General features: G+C 35.3%; 1 protein-coding gene across 1 annotated transcript in view; it reads left to right on the top strand.

Annotated features, from left to right (window-relative positions):
• LOC140151270 (serine/threonine-protein kinase 32A-like) overlaps positions 1-16,766 on the top strand; it is a 248,083-nt gene that overhangs the window by 194,525 nt on the left and 36,792 nt on the right. The window contains exon 7 of the mRNA XM_072173550.1: positions 12,778-12,815. Within this exon, the coding sequence (XP_072029651.1) occupies positions 12,778-12,815 (38 nt within the window). The remainder of the gene's footprint in view (positions 1-12,777; positions 12,816-16,766) is intronic.

Here is a 16,766-nt window from a genome sequence, read left to right as displayed (position 1 = left end):
TTGATTGTAAGAAATGTGTTGTCAATGTTATGTGAGTTAAGAGAAATCCCAGAAGAGAAAGCTGAGAAGATTTGCTTTCAGGATTGCACTAGTGGTACAATTTGACTTCATTGAATGGTAAACCATGCTCAAATGTAAGGTCGGGATCTGGGTTTGGATCATTTCTAGTCCAATTAAGCAGAAAATCAGTATCACACTTGAGTTGACATGACCAAGATCATTAAACTGACTAATTCGATGGGAGCGTAAAGTTTGGTTTGTCCATTGTAGTCAGGTGATTAATGAGTCTGGATTTGAAGGTAGTTACAGTAGGTACATCCAAGATGTCATGTGGGAGATCATTTCATTGCTTTTTAGTCCAGGGGAAAAAAGCTTTAATCATAAATGCAGGATCTGGTGATGTGAGTAATAACAAAAATGAGGCAGCTATTGGGACAATTAGGGGTAGGCTATGACCAGAGAAATGTCTGGCTTCTTTTGTGTATAGATGATGTAGATTGGTTTGGATGGGGTGATGAGAACTCAATATTTGTGACTGATGTGGAGTGGCCACCTGCCACCTGCCAATCATTAACCACACAGATTGGCTACTGAAGAAAGTTTTGTGGTTAACCACTGACTTTCTCAAAGCTGATATTGTTGTGATGATGCATTTGCCCAGAACTCACAGCTTGTCAGATGGATTATCCAGTCTGGTTGCAGGTACTTTCTGAAGTAGATACATATATTGCTGCAATGTATATCCCCATTGTGAAAGGGGAGCAGGATGCAGATGAAAAAACAACATCACTATTCCAGTGATGATCACAAATACAGAGTGGAGTGATATAATTCATAGTAATTGACTTGAGCTCTAATGGAAGCGTGTTGGCTTTTAGTGAAAACAGATTGCCAGTTATGCGTGGTAATACATGCAAAGTGATGTACATTGCAGTGTCCAGTAAAAAAATATAGTGTTTTCTCCAGTCAGATAAAAGATCTGGCATGTGATTAAAAAATGTGAGATGAATAATATAACAACATGCTATGTATCATACATGCCAACTTGTATCATATCAAACTCCACAAAATGTATAATGCATTTATGGTCTTTCACATGTATGACTGACATAAAAGTGATAGTGAATTGCCTTGAATACCAATATCTTTTTTTTGTTCAATCATGCTTTGAAAATCTGAAAAAAGGAAATGATAGGGCAATGGATGTCAGTGAACTATAAGAATTAAAAAAGGAAATTTGTAATGACATTAATCATTCTTAAACCAAGGGAGTTGCTGTCATTTATTGTGTCCTGTAATCTGTAATTTATTACGTGTACAGATACAAAGTGACATTAAAAATCCTACAGAAAAGAACCTGAACACATGCAGAGTTATCAATGGATCATCATCATGATAAATGAAAGCTGAAATGCAATTAAGTTTTTGTGTAATTGAATAATTTCCCAAGACAAGTAATTCTGTGAAAATTAATAGAAATGCTGCGAAGCGTTGCTTTTAAGATCCCAGGAGTTGACGATAATGGTAGGATATTAATTATGACAGTTTAGATATCACTGTAATGGTAGATTGCACAACCTATAGAGCATTGCCCCCTATTTAGGTGAAGGGTAAATTGATAGGATTAAATAAAGAAATTGTACAAGTAATAGACATTACAGGAAAATGCACAAGATATTGAGACCTACTTGTGTTTTGAAGAGTTACCTAGTTTGGTAATATCTACATTTTGATCTCAAGCTATATGGTCTGGTCTGGGCTAATTTTAGGACTTGATGGGTTTGTGGTGCAACTTAAGCAGTAGATTGTCACAATACTACATTTTTAAATTTTGTTAACGCATACTTGTATGTTTATTTTGCAATTTACTTTTAGGGTTTTCAATGTACAATGTCATTCTGTGATTTGTATGAAACAAACATAAAACAAGTTGCACAAGTTTATTTTAGACTGTGTTTTTACTAATGTGATTTTCATTACAGAAAATAAAAGGAACATTGACTTTGACAATGAAAAAATGTACGTGTTTCCTGCAGGAAGATGTCAAGCTGCTGTCTAGACTCAAGTCCCTGGCTGGCAGACTTAGTCTTAGAGATAGACTGTAATATGAGCAATAAAAAATGATAGCCAAGAAAATCATCTTTCCCATAATGCCATAAGAGATAGTTGGCCTTGTGGGTTAGGATAGGGTTACCTTAGTAAGCATGGTAATATCGTAATGAGAGCAGTTCTGGATGTAGTGGTTTAGAGCCAGGTTACAAAAGTTGTGTTGTGTTTTGTTTTGTTATAATGCCCCGATTATGACACATGATTGGAATAAGTTTGAAGATAACTTTGCACAAATTATTTAAACTCTGCTGTTATGCTAGTATGAACAATTAAAAACCACACAACAGAACAGCAGAGTTATGGGTTAACCACTTGGCAGATCTATCATGCTTCCATAGGAAAAACTGCTTGTTTGCCTCAAACCAACCAGGTTTAGGTCCAGGTCTAAGTCCAAGTCCAGATGGGGTGCTCGTGGAGAATAATCACAATCTAAGTGCCAAATATTTTCTGAGCAAATAAAGTTAACTTGGTCTTTAATTTATTTTCTTTGCCTGACCCCACCCTGGTATGGTATATTGGGGAGCTATTAAAGAACAATATAATTGCTGAACATTTTCTAAGCATACAGTTGACTTGGTCTTGATTTATTGTGTCTGGGTCTTCCTAAATAACAAAGATTCAAATTGCTTAATTCAATGACGCTAAAAAGGTTCTTGTGTATGCCTGCTTTGTTTGTTAAATCAAAGTAGTGCATAGTGAGTGACCGTGTGGTTGATTTACATATATTGTTAAATATTAAGTAAGCCAATGTCAACACACTTACTTGGATCTTCGTTAATTTCATTTGATATGTATGGTGCAGTATCGTTGTTCATCTCTGTTCAGCTAAATGTTTACACATGCTTAATTAACTAATAAACATTTATTAACCCTAATGCTAACAGACCTTACAAAACAATACAGCATGAAGCGACTGCAAGCCCATTCATCCCATGCGATCCAATTGTGCAATCCTCCAAGACCACTTACAGGCGAAAAATCTTTGGCCGGGCAACAAACCCTAATGCTACTAGACCCTACAAACCAATGCATCACAAAGCAACTGCAAGCCCCGGCCCCATGCATCCCACATGATCCAATTTTGCCTTCCTCTGAGACTTCATATAGGCACAAAATCATTGGCCAGGCAATGATCACATACATGGCTTGCTATCCCTTATCTTGTGTCAGTCACCTGTGAAGTCAGAGGTAACTGGAAGGGAAGAAACCAACTTTTATCTTCATCTTCTTTCTTCCCCCTTTCTTTCTTAGGTAAAAATCAGAAAGGAGTTGGGTTAAACTTTCCTGAAGGAGGAATATTGCTAACCCACAATAACAATGTCATCAATATCAGAAAAAGATACCAGCTGCCTCCAGATGCATGTGTAGGATGAAATCATTACCACTTAAAGTTGCCCACTTTCGCTTGGACATGCAAGACTGTTAAAGACCAAGGTGCATTTTGGGAATGGTATTAACAACTTTCAGCTTGTCTACTGGACAAGATATTGTCCAAACCATAAAGTACCTCTTATCTGTTATTGGCTGTAACTAGAGATTGGCTATTTTTACATTTTTCATTTTATGTTTACACCAATGGGTCTTTGGTCCTTACAAGTGAATATTATTTCACAGTTTCAATTTCTTGGGAATTTAAGAAATTCATATAGGAGGAAGCTCGTAAATTAGTTAAGTCGGCAAAGGATGTAATTTCTTATACAGAATTGAATAATGGATGCCTTAGTACCAAGTGTATTGTATGATACATATATGACAGAGTTACTATATAATTTCTATCAGTTCATTTAGTTCAGTTCAGAATTCAAATTTATTTTGCATTATTATTTCCAATGTAGCACATAGGTGTGGAAATGGGTTCTGATTTAATTACAAAATATCAATATCTCATTGGCCACAGATTCTTTGTTTTACTCTGTGCAAACTTAATACAATTGGTGGGTAACTATTGGCTCTATACTTTGGATGGCCAATGATCCTGTGCTTTACTCAGTGGGCAAACCTAACCCTAACCCGCCAGGGGCTTTTTGGCGACAGGAAGGGAAAGAAGGAAGGAATAAAGAGAGAAAAGAAAAAAAAAAGAAGTTGTTTGCTCTGGGTGGGATTCAAACCCGAGACCCCTCGCATGCCAAGCACGGGATCGGCGACACTTTGCCACGGGTCTTGGGCTTCGCTGGCCAGCGAAACCGTGCCTATATATCACTTAGGGTGATTGCATCATCACACCACATGAGATGCACGCACGAACAGCACATTTATCAAGTAGTATTTTGTGGTACTCGGGCGTGTTAGGGTTAATACAATTGTTGACATAGCATGAAATCAATCTACTTGCTAACTTTTCCTTTGTACAGAACTGTCATGTCATGATAATTACAAGATATTAAGAGAAAATAGTACTACAATGTAAATTATTTTGCTGTAGTGTGTATCTATCATAAGAAACAGCGTTGAAAATGGATAAACAAGTTAGGAACCACCCATTTATCATTCTTGCTCAGAGGATAGTGTTGTCATGGTGATGCTACTGTGGCAACCAATATTCTTTTGTGAGATGGGTTGTTGATATCAAATTGACCGCGGATAATTGTAAAAATACACTATTTGATATGTATGCAGTTGTAGAGAAGTGACGGAATTTGATTTAACTATTTGGTTTCCATAGATACCTGGAATGCTTTCAGTGAATGAGCCGCTGATATGTTATTATGTACTTTCTGTAGTGAATAATGGAAAATTGAAAAATAATATAATAAACCATTCAGGCATCATTCCCAGACAAATTAAAACGCAAACATTTATTATATCTTGACAAAAGGCATTTCTGTGCATCATTACTGTAATGAATTAATGTGATACTAAGATATCCTCGCCACTTCTGCTATTCAAATTCATAATAAGATAACGTAACACTTTTTGCTACAAATTTATATGAAAGTGTGTCAATTCCTTGACATATTTCCTACAGGCACACATGTAAAAAAATTTACAAGTCATTCATTTGGGAACTACCAAACATAATTGGAAAACGGTTGAATCAAACATACACACAAATCTGTGGTGAATTTGAGCACACTGTCAGACTTATTATTATGCTGTGTCTCAATAAGAACATATTCTTATTTTATGTTAGCACTGCACTGAAAAAATTTTGCAATACATTTTTGGTTCAATACCTATACCATTTCGATCTGTCTACTATAAAAATACAATGTAATTATTTTATGAGAAATTTTAATGCAATCGATTTTGTCTCTGTGTGCCCCCCCCCCATGTATCAAACAAGGTGTCAACAAATTACACCATTTATTGCTAATAACCAGGGTCCAAGAACTCTACCCCATTAACTCTAACCCTAATAGGTGGTATGGGTGTGGTGCCTGATGTGTTAACCTACTCTTGCCCATCCCAAGGGTGTAAGACATTGTGGGATTGGGTGGGCAAATGGCAAGTTCTAACATCTTTAAAAAATGCATAACTTTTTACAAACCCTATATACACATCAATGGAGGCATTGTTTATCTTGCTACTTGTGTGAAGCTTCAGTTTCAATGGACAGTGAAATTGTGATTATATCTGTCAGTATTTGCTTCTCAAATCTTAACATTGCTCTTAACGATTTTCTTTTGGGAAACATACAAACTACAGTTATAAATAAATAACATAACTGAGAGAAACACTCTGTACATGTTTACCTAGATGTAATAATAGTAGAATGCAATATTATCAGTCAAATTATTGGCTCCAATTTATATTTGCAATATGGCTGGCATGAAGCTTGTGTAAATTTGTTGCCCATGCTGCATGTATTCATGCTTTATTAACCAGTCAAGGTAATATGTTATTGCAATGGGACAAATTACTTCCAAATTGATTCAGATTGGACTGTGATTAACCCAAGATTGCTGAACAAATTCAGCGCCTTTTTTACAGTTTTCTTGCTATCTTAGCTTATAATCTTGAATTTCATGGTCAACCAAGTTTTTCAGCATTAGTATTGTTGATATCTCTTCACATGGATAAACACCGAATGCAGTATTCTTTTTTGGAATTTGTCTAATTGAAATTAGGATCAAGTTCATAATTGAAAGTTGAAAGTTGAAAAGTGAAATCTATTTGTAGCTACATTTTAGGATTGATGCAATTGATATATTTTACAATGTTTTTAATATGAAAAATGTCATCTATTTTGGTTTGGTTTATTACAGCTGTTAACAGTGTCAATGAAGGGGCAAAGACACTAATTCATGCACCCCACCCCCACATACACATGTACCCTACACCCACACACAAATGCCAGGAATGTAAGTAAATACAATTGCTGTAACATGTAAAACATTTCCAATAGTACCCAAACTGGTTGTTTTTTTAACATTTACAACATACACAAAACTTAGACTATCAAATGTGTTTTTAGCCACTATGTAAGAAAAAAACAAGGAAACAATATTGTTAAACTGGGTGCATTATCTTTGTATACATTTGCATAATACCTCTCTAAGGTAGCCATTTACCTAAACCTATAATTACTTGGAATTAATCTGTCATGGTCTCTGCCATTAAAAACAGATTGAAGGATGACGTTAATGAAACTTTAATGATTTTAAACAAAGCTTCCTATTCTGTACTTTAGGCATGCCTTGCTATAAACACTGGGGAGTAAAACAAAAATGACTAGCCATAAGCAAAATGCATGATAAAATAATTGTCCACATATTGGTTGGTTTTGTGAAACCTGTCCATACAAGCTGAGAGATGCTGTCAAGGCACTGTGGGAAATAGGGTGAACTAAATGTACACCAAGTTAATACATTTGATGCCAGGTTGGAGTGGTAATTATGTACATAAGATAGCAGATAAATGTAACAGTAATTGAGGGGGTACTGTAACAGCTATCTTCAGTAGATAGCAGATTAATGTTACAGCTATTTTCGGTAGATACCAGGTTAATGTTACAGCTATCTTCAGTAGATAGCAGGTTAATGTCACAGCTATCTTCAGTAGATAGCAGGTTTATGTTACAGCTATCTTCAGTAGATAGCAGGTTTATGTTACAGCTATCTTCAGTAGATAGCAGGTAAATGTTACCGCTATTTTTGTTAGATAGCAGGTTAATGTAACAGCTATCTTCAGTAGATAGCAGATTCACATTTTTTTGATGTGATCATTTATCAATTTTTCTAACAAAGAAATATTATATAATGTTTAATTCTAGACCTGGACAATACCAACAGCTATCACACTAATACACATATATTATAAAACAATTTTTTAAGATAAATGTTCATTTCTGTATCAAATTATTCATCTTTGTCTGCTTTTTTGTGGTCATTTTTATTCTATAATAAACTATATACATTTGTGTGAAAATTGAGGGCGCTATTTACATTTATTTTAAATTTAAATTAGCCAAATAATATGACTTATTTCTTACATTTCATGTTTAAAACTTTTTTGAAAATTTGCTTTTCTGATATTCTAATACCATTATACACATGTCTACCCCTTGCAATGATGCAAACAAGATTTAAGATATCAACTTAAAAATGACATATTACATCAAACAACCTAATTTAATGGCTATCTTCGATAGATAGCAAGTTAATGTAACAGCTATCTTCAGTAGATAGTAGGTTAGTGTTAGCTATCTTCAATAGATAGCAGGTTTATGTTACAGGTATCTTCAGTAGATAACAGTAGATAACAGGTTAATGTTACAGATATCTTCAGTAGATAACAGGTTAATTTTACATCTTCAGTAGATAGCAGGTTAATGTAAGAGCTATCTTTGGTAGATAGCAGATTAATGTTACAGCTATCTTCAGTAGATAGCAGGTTAATGTTAAAGCTATCATCAGTAAAAAGAAGGTTAAAGTTACAGCTATCTTCAGGTTTATGTTACAGCTGTCGTCAGTAGATAGCAGGTTAATGTTACAGCTATCTTCGATAGATAGCAGGTTAATGTTAAAGCTATCATCAGTAAAAAGAAGGTTAAAGTTACAGCTATCTTCAAGTTTGTGTTACAGCTATTGTCAGTAGATAGCAGGTTAATGTTACAGCTATCTTCAGCAGATAGCAGGTTTATGTTTCAGTAGATATCAGGTTTTTATGTTACAGCTATCTTCAGTAGATAGCAGGTTTATGTTTCAGCTATCTTCAGTAGATAAAAATCTGTTGACGGAAACTCTTGTAATAAACACACAGAATTGTACAAAAATGAATGATATTCTTTCATAATGTTTGCAAAACTAAATTTAGAAAATGTTTGCCGACGGCAATAAAAATCTGTTGACGGAAACTCTTGTAATATACAAATTTGTACAAAAATCACAAAATTTTGCATTGGAACTGGAAATGCTAACCATTCTTCCATGCAAATGTGTGGTGATCACCCATGCATACTACAAGGTTGTTTTCACATATTTCCTTCAGTTCCCAAAGCTGAATGGCACAATATGGTGACCCTCGGCAGTGTTTACCTCAACTTGATTTATTTGTATTGATAAATTTTGTGTGAAATTAGCATATCTAAAAGCTTCTAGATTTGTTCAGGTTGGTCAATATGGCAATATCTGCAGTATCAAACACCTTCAATATATCACTAGCTATTGGATGTTTATGTCAGTTTGTGTGGAATAATTATGTATCATTTCTAGTAAGGCAACACATACAATGTACATGTACGCTGTACATGGTAAGGCTGATACATTTATGATACGTAAGGGAAATATACACTAAATTGCCATTTTGTGTCAATCATTTGTAATTTCTCTTCCATTGAACTGAATGATAGGCCCTGCCTTACAGTGGCTTGATGCTTATACCAATGCTAACAGTTGTTTAATTAGTACACCATTAACAAATACATAGGGCATATTTACATGCAGAGTGTAGGATATGAGAAACATGTAGTCACTAAATGGAGCTCCCATCCAATAAAATCACAAGAATCCAATTATAGGTATGATAAAGTGGATTGATACCTTTAGCTGTCTTCAGTAGATTGCTGGGTAAGATGGTAGTTATCTTCAGTAGATAGCCATGCAGGTAAGGTGGTAGCTATCTTCAGTAGAAGTATGTTGTAGTGGTAACTATCCAGTAGATAGCACACTGTAGTGATTGTTATCTTCAGTAGATACAGCTTACTTTGGCTTAAATGCTGCAATTGCATGCTGCTCTCTTCAGAAGACACCAGGCAGGCTGAAGCAGAACTTGTCAGCATATAATGGGTTAATAATGTTGTAGCTATAAAAGGGTAATTTGTTTATGAATTTGAGAATTATAGATACCATATCAAAACATTGATATCATAATTATCACAACATTTAGTATTGGACTATTGTTTGTAAATTATTGGTGAATGTGTTGAATTTTTGGTGAAAAATCTTGATACTTAAAAGATACAACTGTACACAATGCAATGAATGTGAAATAGAGTGTGAGAATGTAGCTAATCAGGCAAAAGCACTTTTCAATAATAGATGCACACTATCAGTATGTGAGTGTAACAGAAAGTGTATTAGGGAGAAAATAAAATAGCTACTTTAAGTGAAACATGTTACTTGAACATCCCAACTACCATACTTAGTAGCTACTTAATGAACCCTTAAAGGGACATTGATTTGATACTGTGAACCCAAACTTTATTGGCATATTGACAATTGATTTAGACATACACACACCCTGCCTGCATTGATTAAGCTTGACATATAATTTTGATGTTATACCAATTTTTGAACTTGCTTGATTTTCTGTCATGAAGACAACATGTCTGAAGAGGAAGATATGTTTGAGGTAGTGAAATTTAGAAAGCATGTCATTTCCTTCATTTGAATAGATAGAGCTCAGATAGAGCATTGGTATAATCAAATTGATCTAATTGTTGATCTATCAATTCATGCAGTCTTTAGGCAAAATGTCTGCACTCTAAATGTTGATTTCCAGTAGTTTCTATATTTTACATGTTCATGCAAATCACTGACTTGCCACAAGGTATTAATTAACATATAAAACAATATGGGTCATCAAATGAACAAAACATTGGTTTTGGTGCTAGTATAGTACACATAGCAGCAATATACTTTGTTGGCAGACATGAATCTTTTTTATGCACTCATTACCCCCAGGCTCACATACTGCAAAGAAATTGAAACAGTTTGAACCGTTTCATTCCATTTGACATCCAGCTATAGTTATTTTACACAATTGTGTATTCAGCTTCCACTCTCGCCTATTCTATGTGAATGCCTACGGGTTATCTAAACATTTCACACCTTAGTAAATGGCAATTATAGGCAGATAATGTGGCCCTCTAGCAATCAGATGTGTCTCATCAACATGGGTTATAAGCTTCACTGGATCATCTCCACTATGATCACAGAAACATTTTTCTTTCGTCTAGGTGACATTTTTGCTTCAAGTTTTATCATACTTCCGTGAGCACCATGGACTCTTGATAGAAAATAGATAGCTATCATTGGGAAAACAACATTTAGGTGACATTTTTCCTTCTAGTTATCATACTTAGGTGAACACAATAAGCTGTAATAGAAAATTGATAGGTATCACCAAGGAAACGCTTGACATGTTTCCTTTTGTCTTATTGTATTAATGTGAAAATAGGAAGTGGGATCAGGAATAGCATAGCTATCATCCAAGAGACAATGTCTCAGTCCAGGTGATGTTTTTTCCTGGATGATATCAGCAGTGGCACATTTTCTTGTAGATCATGTGGCAGACAAGGTATATTTTTAGTCAGCGTCTGTTGTTGAGCTTGTAAGCGCCGAATTTCATTGGTTCCTGCCAAATGGTAGACTGTGGTGTCTGCATCATTGCACGTTGTAAGCGTAGTGCGTAATATGTTACACAGTACGCACAATTGAATTTGTAGACAAGTTTTATTCATTTTAGAATAAGGGGAGTTTCATGATGGTAACTTGTTTTTTCTTAAATAAATTAATTTTATTTCTATAATATTTAACTAAGAATGAGAATGAATGATATGGATTTTTATTTTTAATATCCTCTTCTGTGTGATAGACGACAAGCAGGTCCAATTTTTTTAGTAGTATCGACTACGATATCCTCTAATGTGTGTGCTTCATGCAAACCATTTTCCCTACTTGTACTTCAAATGTCCTTCTGAACAATTAGACTTGGAATCTGTGACAATGTTTAACTGAGAGATGGATGCAGAGTGGTTGTCATTAGCTGCATTTATTGCATATAGAGTGGACTTTGGACTCACTTGTTCACATGTACTGAATTTGGCAACCATGCATTGCACATGCCAAACACTGTTTTCTTCACAGGAACATGATTCTTGATTTGGTAAATATATAAACTGGGCTGAAAAAGAAACTTACAATTTTTCAGGTCATGTCTTAAAATCCTGTACATAAACATGAACCAAAATTGCACACAGGATTACTTCAATACTCTACTCTAAACACTGGTCAGTAACCAAACAGTTGTCCAACTGACACAACAGCAAAATGCACTGACATGGAACAGCTTCCTGGACCACATTCACAGCCCAATAATTGGCACCCAACACAAGAAATCTGTGAGTAAGTGGAATAGTGTAGAACAAGACCTGTTTCTTGCAGAAAGTGTGTGAAAAGCAGAAGCAGCCCATTCCACACTATTCCAATTACTCTTTGGAAATAATAACCTGTTTAAATATTCTCACAGATTTCTTTTGCTGGGTGCCAATTATTCGCCTGTGAATGTGGTCCAGGAAGCTGTTCCGTGCCAGTGCATTTTGATGTTGTGTCAGTTGGACAACTGCTTGGTTACTGACATGTGTTTAGAGTAGAGTATTGAAGTAATCCTGTGTGTAATTTTGGTGAGGCTTTGTGGATTTGTGACGGCAACTGTTATCTGAGAGATGTAATAGCATCAAATTAAGATTGTTGTTCTTTCTTTTCTATTCTATCAAGGGGAAAAGTTTATTTTTAACATTTCTAGTGTACTTCCAATGCTGTGCCCATGTAGAACAATCCATTTTAACTCTGCAGCAAACCAAAATAATGGTTATGAAGTAATCCATACTTCTGAACCATCTGCTCTGTTTTTTTAAAGAAATATTTGATGGTGTGTGTGATGTTTTATTCATAGTGGTGATACCGTCAAATGTCAAGGCCCATCAGGAAGTCATCTTTTACTTTATTATGTGACTTGTATATTTTAGAACTACAGCTTCATTTGGATTGTTTAATGCTCTTAGGATAAAAATAATAATTTTAATATAAGTACAGGGTGTCCCAAATATAAGTTGTTGTGGAACTATTGTGCCACATTATATAGAAATATTGATGTTATTTGGAATCAAGTATTTAATTTGGGATTCATTGTTTATACTGTACAAAACGCCATATATAAGTGAATTGGTCATGCAAGCTGATTTGGATATTGATAAAATCAAAATGTTCGAAACAAGTATGCTGTATCTCTTAATTTGTAATGCTTTTAGCAACATGTGAGAACTAATAAATGACCTGCCAGGAAGAGTATAGATTGACAAACATGCTCACTGCAAAAAGATTGTTCTTGGCTGTAATGGTGAGAATGATTGTTGTGAATGCAGTTCCACCCCCATTTCGATATTCTTTTAAACATATTTTATGTTTGCTATGATTGATTATGGTTTTTTTCTGTTTCTTTTTGCAGAGATATTAAACCAGATAATATTCTTCTTGATGAAGAAGGTAAGTAAATATAATAATGTGATACAATCTGGTCCAATCAGGTCAAAAGAGACAGTTGTAACAATTGACTCATCATCATCATCAACTTGACCACCAATCCTACTATGACATCCTTGCATCCATAGCATAGTTGTTATTACTTTTTATATGACCATTCCTTAATGTATACTGTAAATATTCCCCTAATGGCGCATATGGGTTCCCTTGACATTTACTGAATTTTTAGGCACAGACTAAAACTGCCCTCCCATAATTCCCACCAGCAAATAAGGGCACAGACCCTTAATTCTTGTTGGGATTTTCAGAGAAGTTTCGTACATGAAATATACCCTTAGGTAAAGGAGCCCATTAGGCGAATCTTTATGATATATGGTCATTGCTCTCCATTCAATTCACCTCAAAGAAATCAAGTTCTGCTGCCCATGAAAGGTACAATTTCACCCTGACAATTCGTATTCATGTATTTACATGAAGCCTAATTTACATGAGCGAAAAGACAAACATGAAAATGACAATTGATTGCATTTGTTATGATGTAACTTCACTAGGCATGCCATTCCCAGCTCGCAAGAAAATGTTACGTTAGCTGGTATTCTGATCACTAATTGAAAGGGAACACAAGAAAAGGGGTTGCTGACATTTTCACTGACAAAACAAACCTAGTGGTTTGTCTGTTTGAATGTAGAACAAGCAAATAAAGAACCCCTTGCAAGCATGAGAGACGTTATTTGCTAATGATGTTCTCCGTAGACTTTGTCAATGTCTACGGATGTAGTTATGATGGGTTTTTTTATTGCAATGTCTGCCACAAATTTACTTTACACAATATGATTGTGTTACAAGCCAGAGTACATACTGTAACGATGCTCAAATTTACCTTTCTGCTGTTACGTGAATAGCTACTTGAAAAATATGCAAAGAATTACATCAATTGATTTTTGCGTCTGACATTTGACCCATTCTCTCCAATTTCTATGGATTTTACATCTTGCAACACTGTTGCATTAGGGGACTTGATCAGTCTGTCTGGATGGTGGGTGGTTTGTTTAATTGAGAAGAACATACCATTATTGCTTGCTACCAGTGCTACCGGCAACAGATTAATTTAAATATTTGTAGGCTGACAAACATAAAGGTCTGTTGCTATAAATAGTTTGTATTTTTCCAGTCACATTATTTGCTTATTTCCACATATTAGCGGTATCCACTGTGTGGTGGCTCAGATTCTGTGCCCAGATGAGTCCAAAGTATAGTTGTCTGAAGTGTGCTCAACAGGCCAGTGAAGCAACAGTTACTGGAATTTCATGATCAGTGTACTTGTGCTTTTGTCACCGGGAAAGGTGGTCACTGGACTTTTACCATCAGTGAATTTGTACCATAGTCACTGGCGCTCAGTTCACTTGTGCCATGTTACAAGGGCTCTGACATGAAGTGTGAGAAACAAAACTGCTACACACATACTGTGTATTTTTATGGTCTTTCGCATTAAGTTACACAAAGACGCACAAAAGGCTATCGTGTAAAGGTTGCAAAGGTATGCAACACTGGCGTGATTTGTTAGATATGTACGATCAAGTGATGAGCCCTCATGCATATGCAAGAATTCTCAGCGTACAAAGCACAGGGACTTTGCCTTTTGGTGAAGGGTCTGTGTGTTTTTTGTCTATGGGTTCTGATTAAGAACTAATATGTGACTGTCCACCATGTAACGCTTGTAAAGTTGGCCTCCGGTAAATTTTGTTTTATTTTGTGTTTAGAAAATATATATCATAATCTTTAAAATATTATATCATTTGACTTCAAACGATATCCAGAAGTGGAGTTATCGTTTGTTGAACTTTGCTCCTTCAGCAAAAGGTACCTTTATATTTCAGTGCTCCACATTGCTGGTAATAATATCATAATGTCATAATTGGCGGTCATTTCAAATCATCCCCAAGTCAACGAGATTCAGGAATGTCCTCTCATTGTTAATAGTTAAATCCCACTACTTGAACAGGATTTAGCCAAAGCAAACAAAGACTAGAGCTATTTAAGAATTCTGTACATAGGTAGAAGTTTATTATCCTCTTCAACAATAGGATTAATGATTAGTTTAAAAGGTGTTTGACTGCCACTAACAAAATAAGAAACATGTCGCACCAACTTGAGGTACATATGAATAAAATCTTTATGCACATTTTGTGCTGTATAGCTCAGAATATACAATTTGACGACTTTATAGGAAAAGTGACAAGAACCAAGAAAACAAAATGTAGATTATTGGTCAACATTTAGATTAACTCAAACCCACCTGTGCATGCAGCCACGTTGTAAGGTGTACCAGCATAGCCAGTTGGTCATATTATTTGTCAGTCTGCGATGGGACACAAACCTTTTTAGTATGCTGTACCATCCCCTCTTGAGACCTGCCCAGACCTTTAATAAGTGGTTTGTTTGAAGCAGGCAGCAGCTCTTGAAACAACAAATGTGTAAATTTGACATCGTCTCACTGAGCATGAAGAGGCGTAACTGGACTTTTCTTAAATAACAATTTAGTACTTTGCACCCAGCATATCAAATTGAACATAAACAACTGGGCGATCAAGAAATATCCTGCATATAAACAAAAGGTTATTTCAGGAATTGCTAGACCAGGAATACTAGTATTTGAGTTCACTGGAACAGATTTATATTGATGATAATTTCAATTAATTTCAATTAATGGTCAAAATATTGAATTTCTTGTATATATTGATGTTTTTTATTCTCAATACAAACAGAAAGGGTTAGGCATAGAAAAACAATGTGGTCGGCTCTGTTGACCAAATGAGTATTTTGACTGTGCTTAAGTATTTATCTTTTGAGTCTGGGGGATGAAGAGAGTAAAGGTCAGTGTGACTTTGTTAACTACACAACTGTAGTGTAATGTTTTGTAAAGTTGTGAAGGGAACCAGTGGTGTAACTAGGTTATGTAATCACAGGAGCAGTAAGGGACAAACTTGTGGACAGTGGCCATTACGCCACTTGCAGTTCATATTATGCACTATATGCGGGAGAGCCTCGAACTGGCAGCATACATGAAAGGAAGAATTACGTAACCTTACACAGAATGTTATATGACTGGTTCAATTCCCATTCATGTATGCTGCCAGTTCGAGGCTCTCCCCGCACATAGTGCATAATGGCGGAACCGTGCAAGTGGCTAATAGCACCTGTAGAAGTGTTTGTTTATTTTAGTGGGGGAGCTCAAGGACTTGGGTCCTGACTGAGGAAGCTCAGGCTCCCCCAACCTACTCTGGTTATGACTCTGAAAAAACCAAATAGCGATTACTAGGTCATATAATGGAAGTGTTTCACACCAACAGTGTTACTAGACTTGTCTAATAAATATGGTTTATCAATGTATAGTTAGGAATCGTTAGAATCTGCAATTGTGGAATATGACATGTTAACTGGGAGTAATATTGATGGAATTATCGGTTATGTGCAGATTTTCTTGGATATGCTATTTTCATTTCAAGAATATTAAATTTTGGTGTGGTAAGGCATGAGAAATCCAAGATGAAACCTGGACAAGGTTGATTTCTTTGATATGCGGATATATTTTGTGTGGCAAAACGCAGATTCCTCTTTGACCTATGTGAATAGTAGAGTGCTCAAAATATCTTGTTAGTGGCATTCATTTCCTTGAGTGTAAACATGGTGGTATGAATATGAGGTTAAGATATTCTTGTTGTTTAATGTCAGATCTATGAAATTATGCTGCAACAACACCGTAATAAGCTCAATCAATTCAATTCACTGCAATATCTTTATTCATTTTTACCTGGATGGAGTCACTGCAAACAACAGGTTGAAAATTGTATACAATTTAGAAAAAAATAAACAAGTAAAAACTTTTAAACTATAACTTTTATGACTAAAATTTGATATTGGAAAGACTTGGTACATGCAAATTTAATATCCCAA

The sequence above is a fragment of the Amphiura filiformis genome, chromosome 1 (assembly GCF_039555335.1).
Source record: "Amphiura filiformis chromosome 1, Afil_fr2py, whole genome shotgun sequence".
Classification (NCBI taxonomy): Eukaryota; Metazoa; Echinodermata; class Ophiuroidea; order Amphilepidida; family Amphiuridae; genus Amphiura; species Amphiura filiformis.
This window is presented reverse-complemented; position numbering and strand designations above follow the sequence as displayed.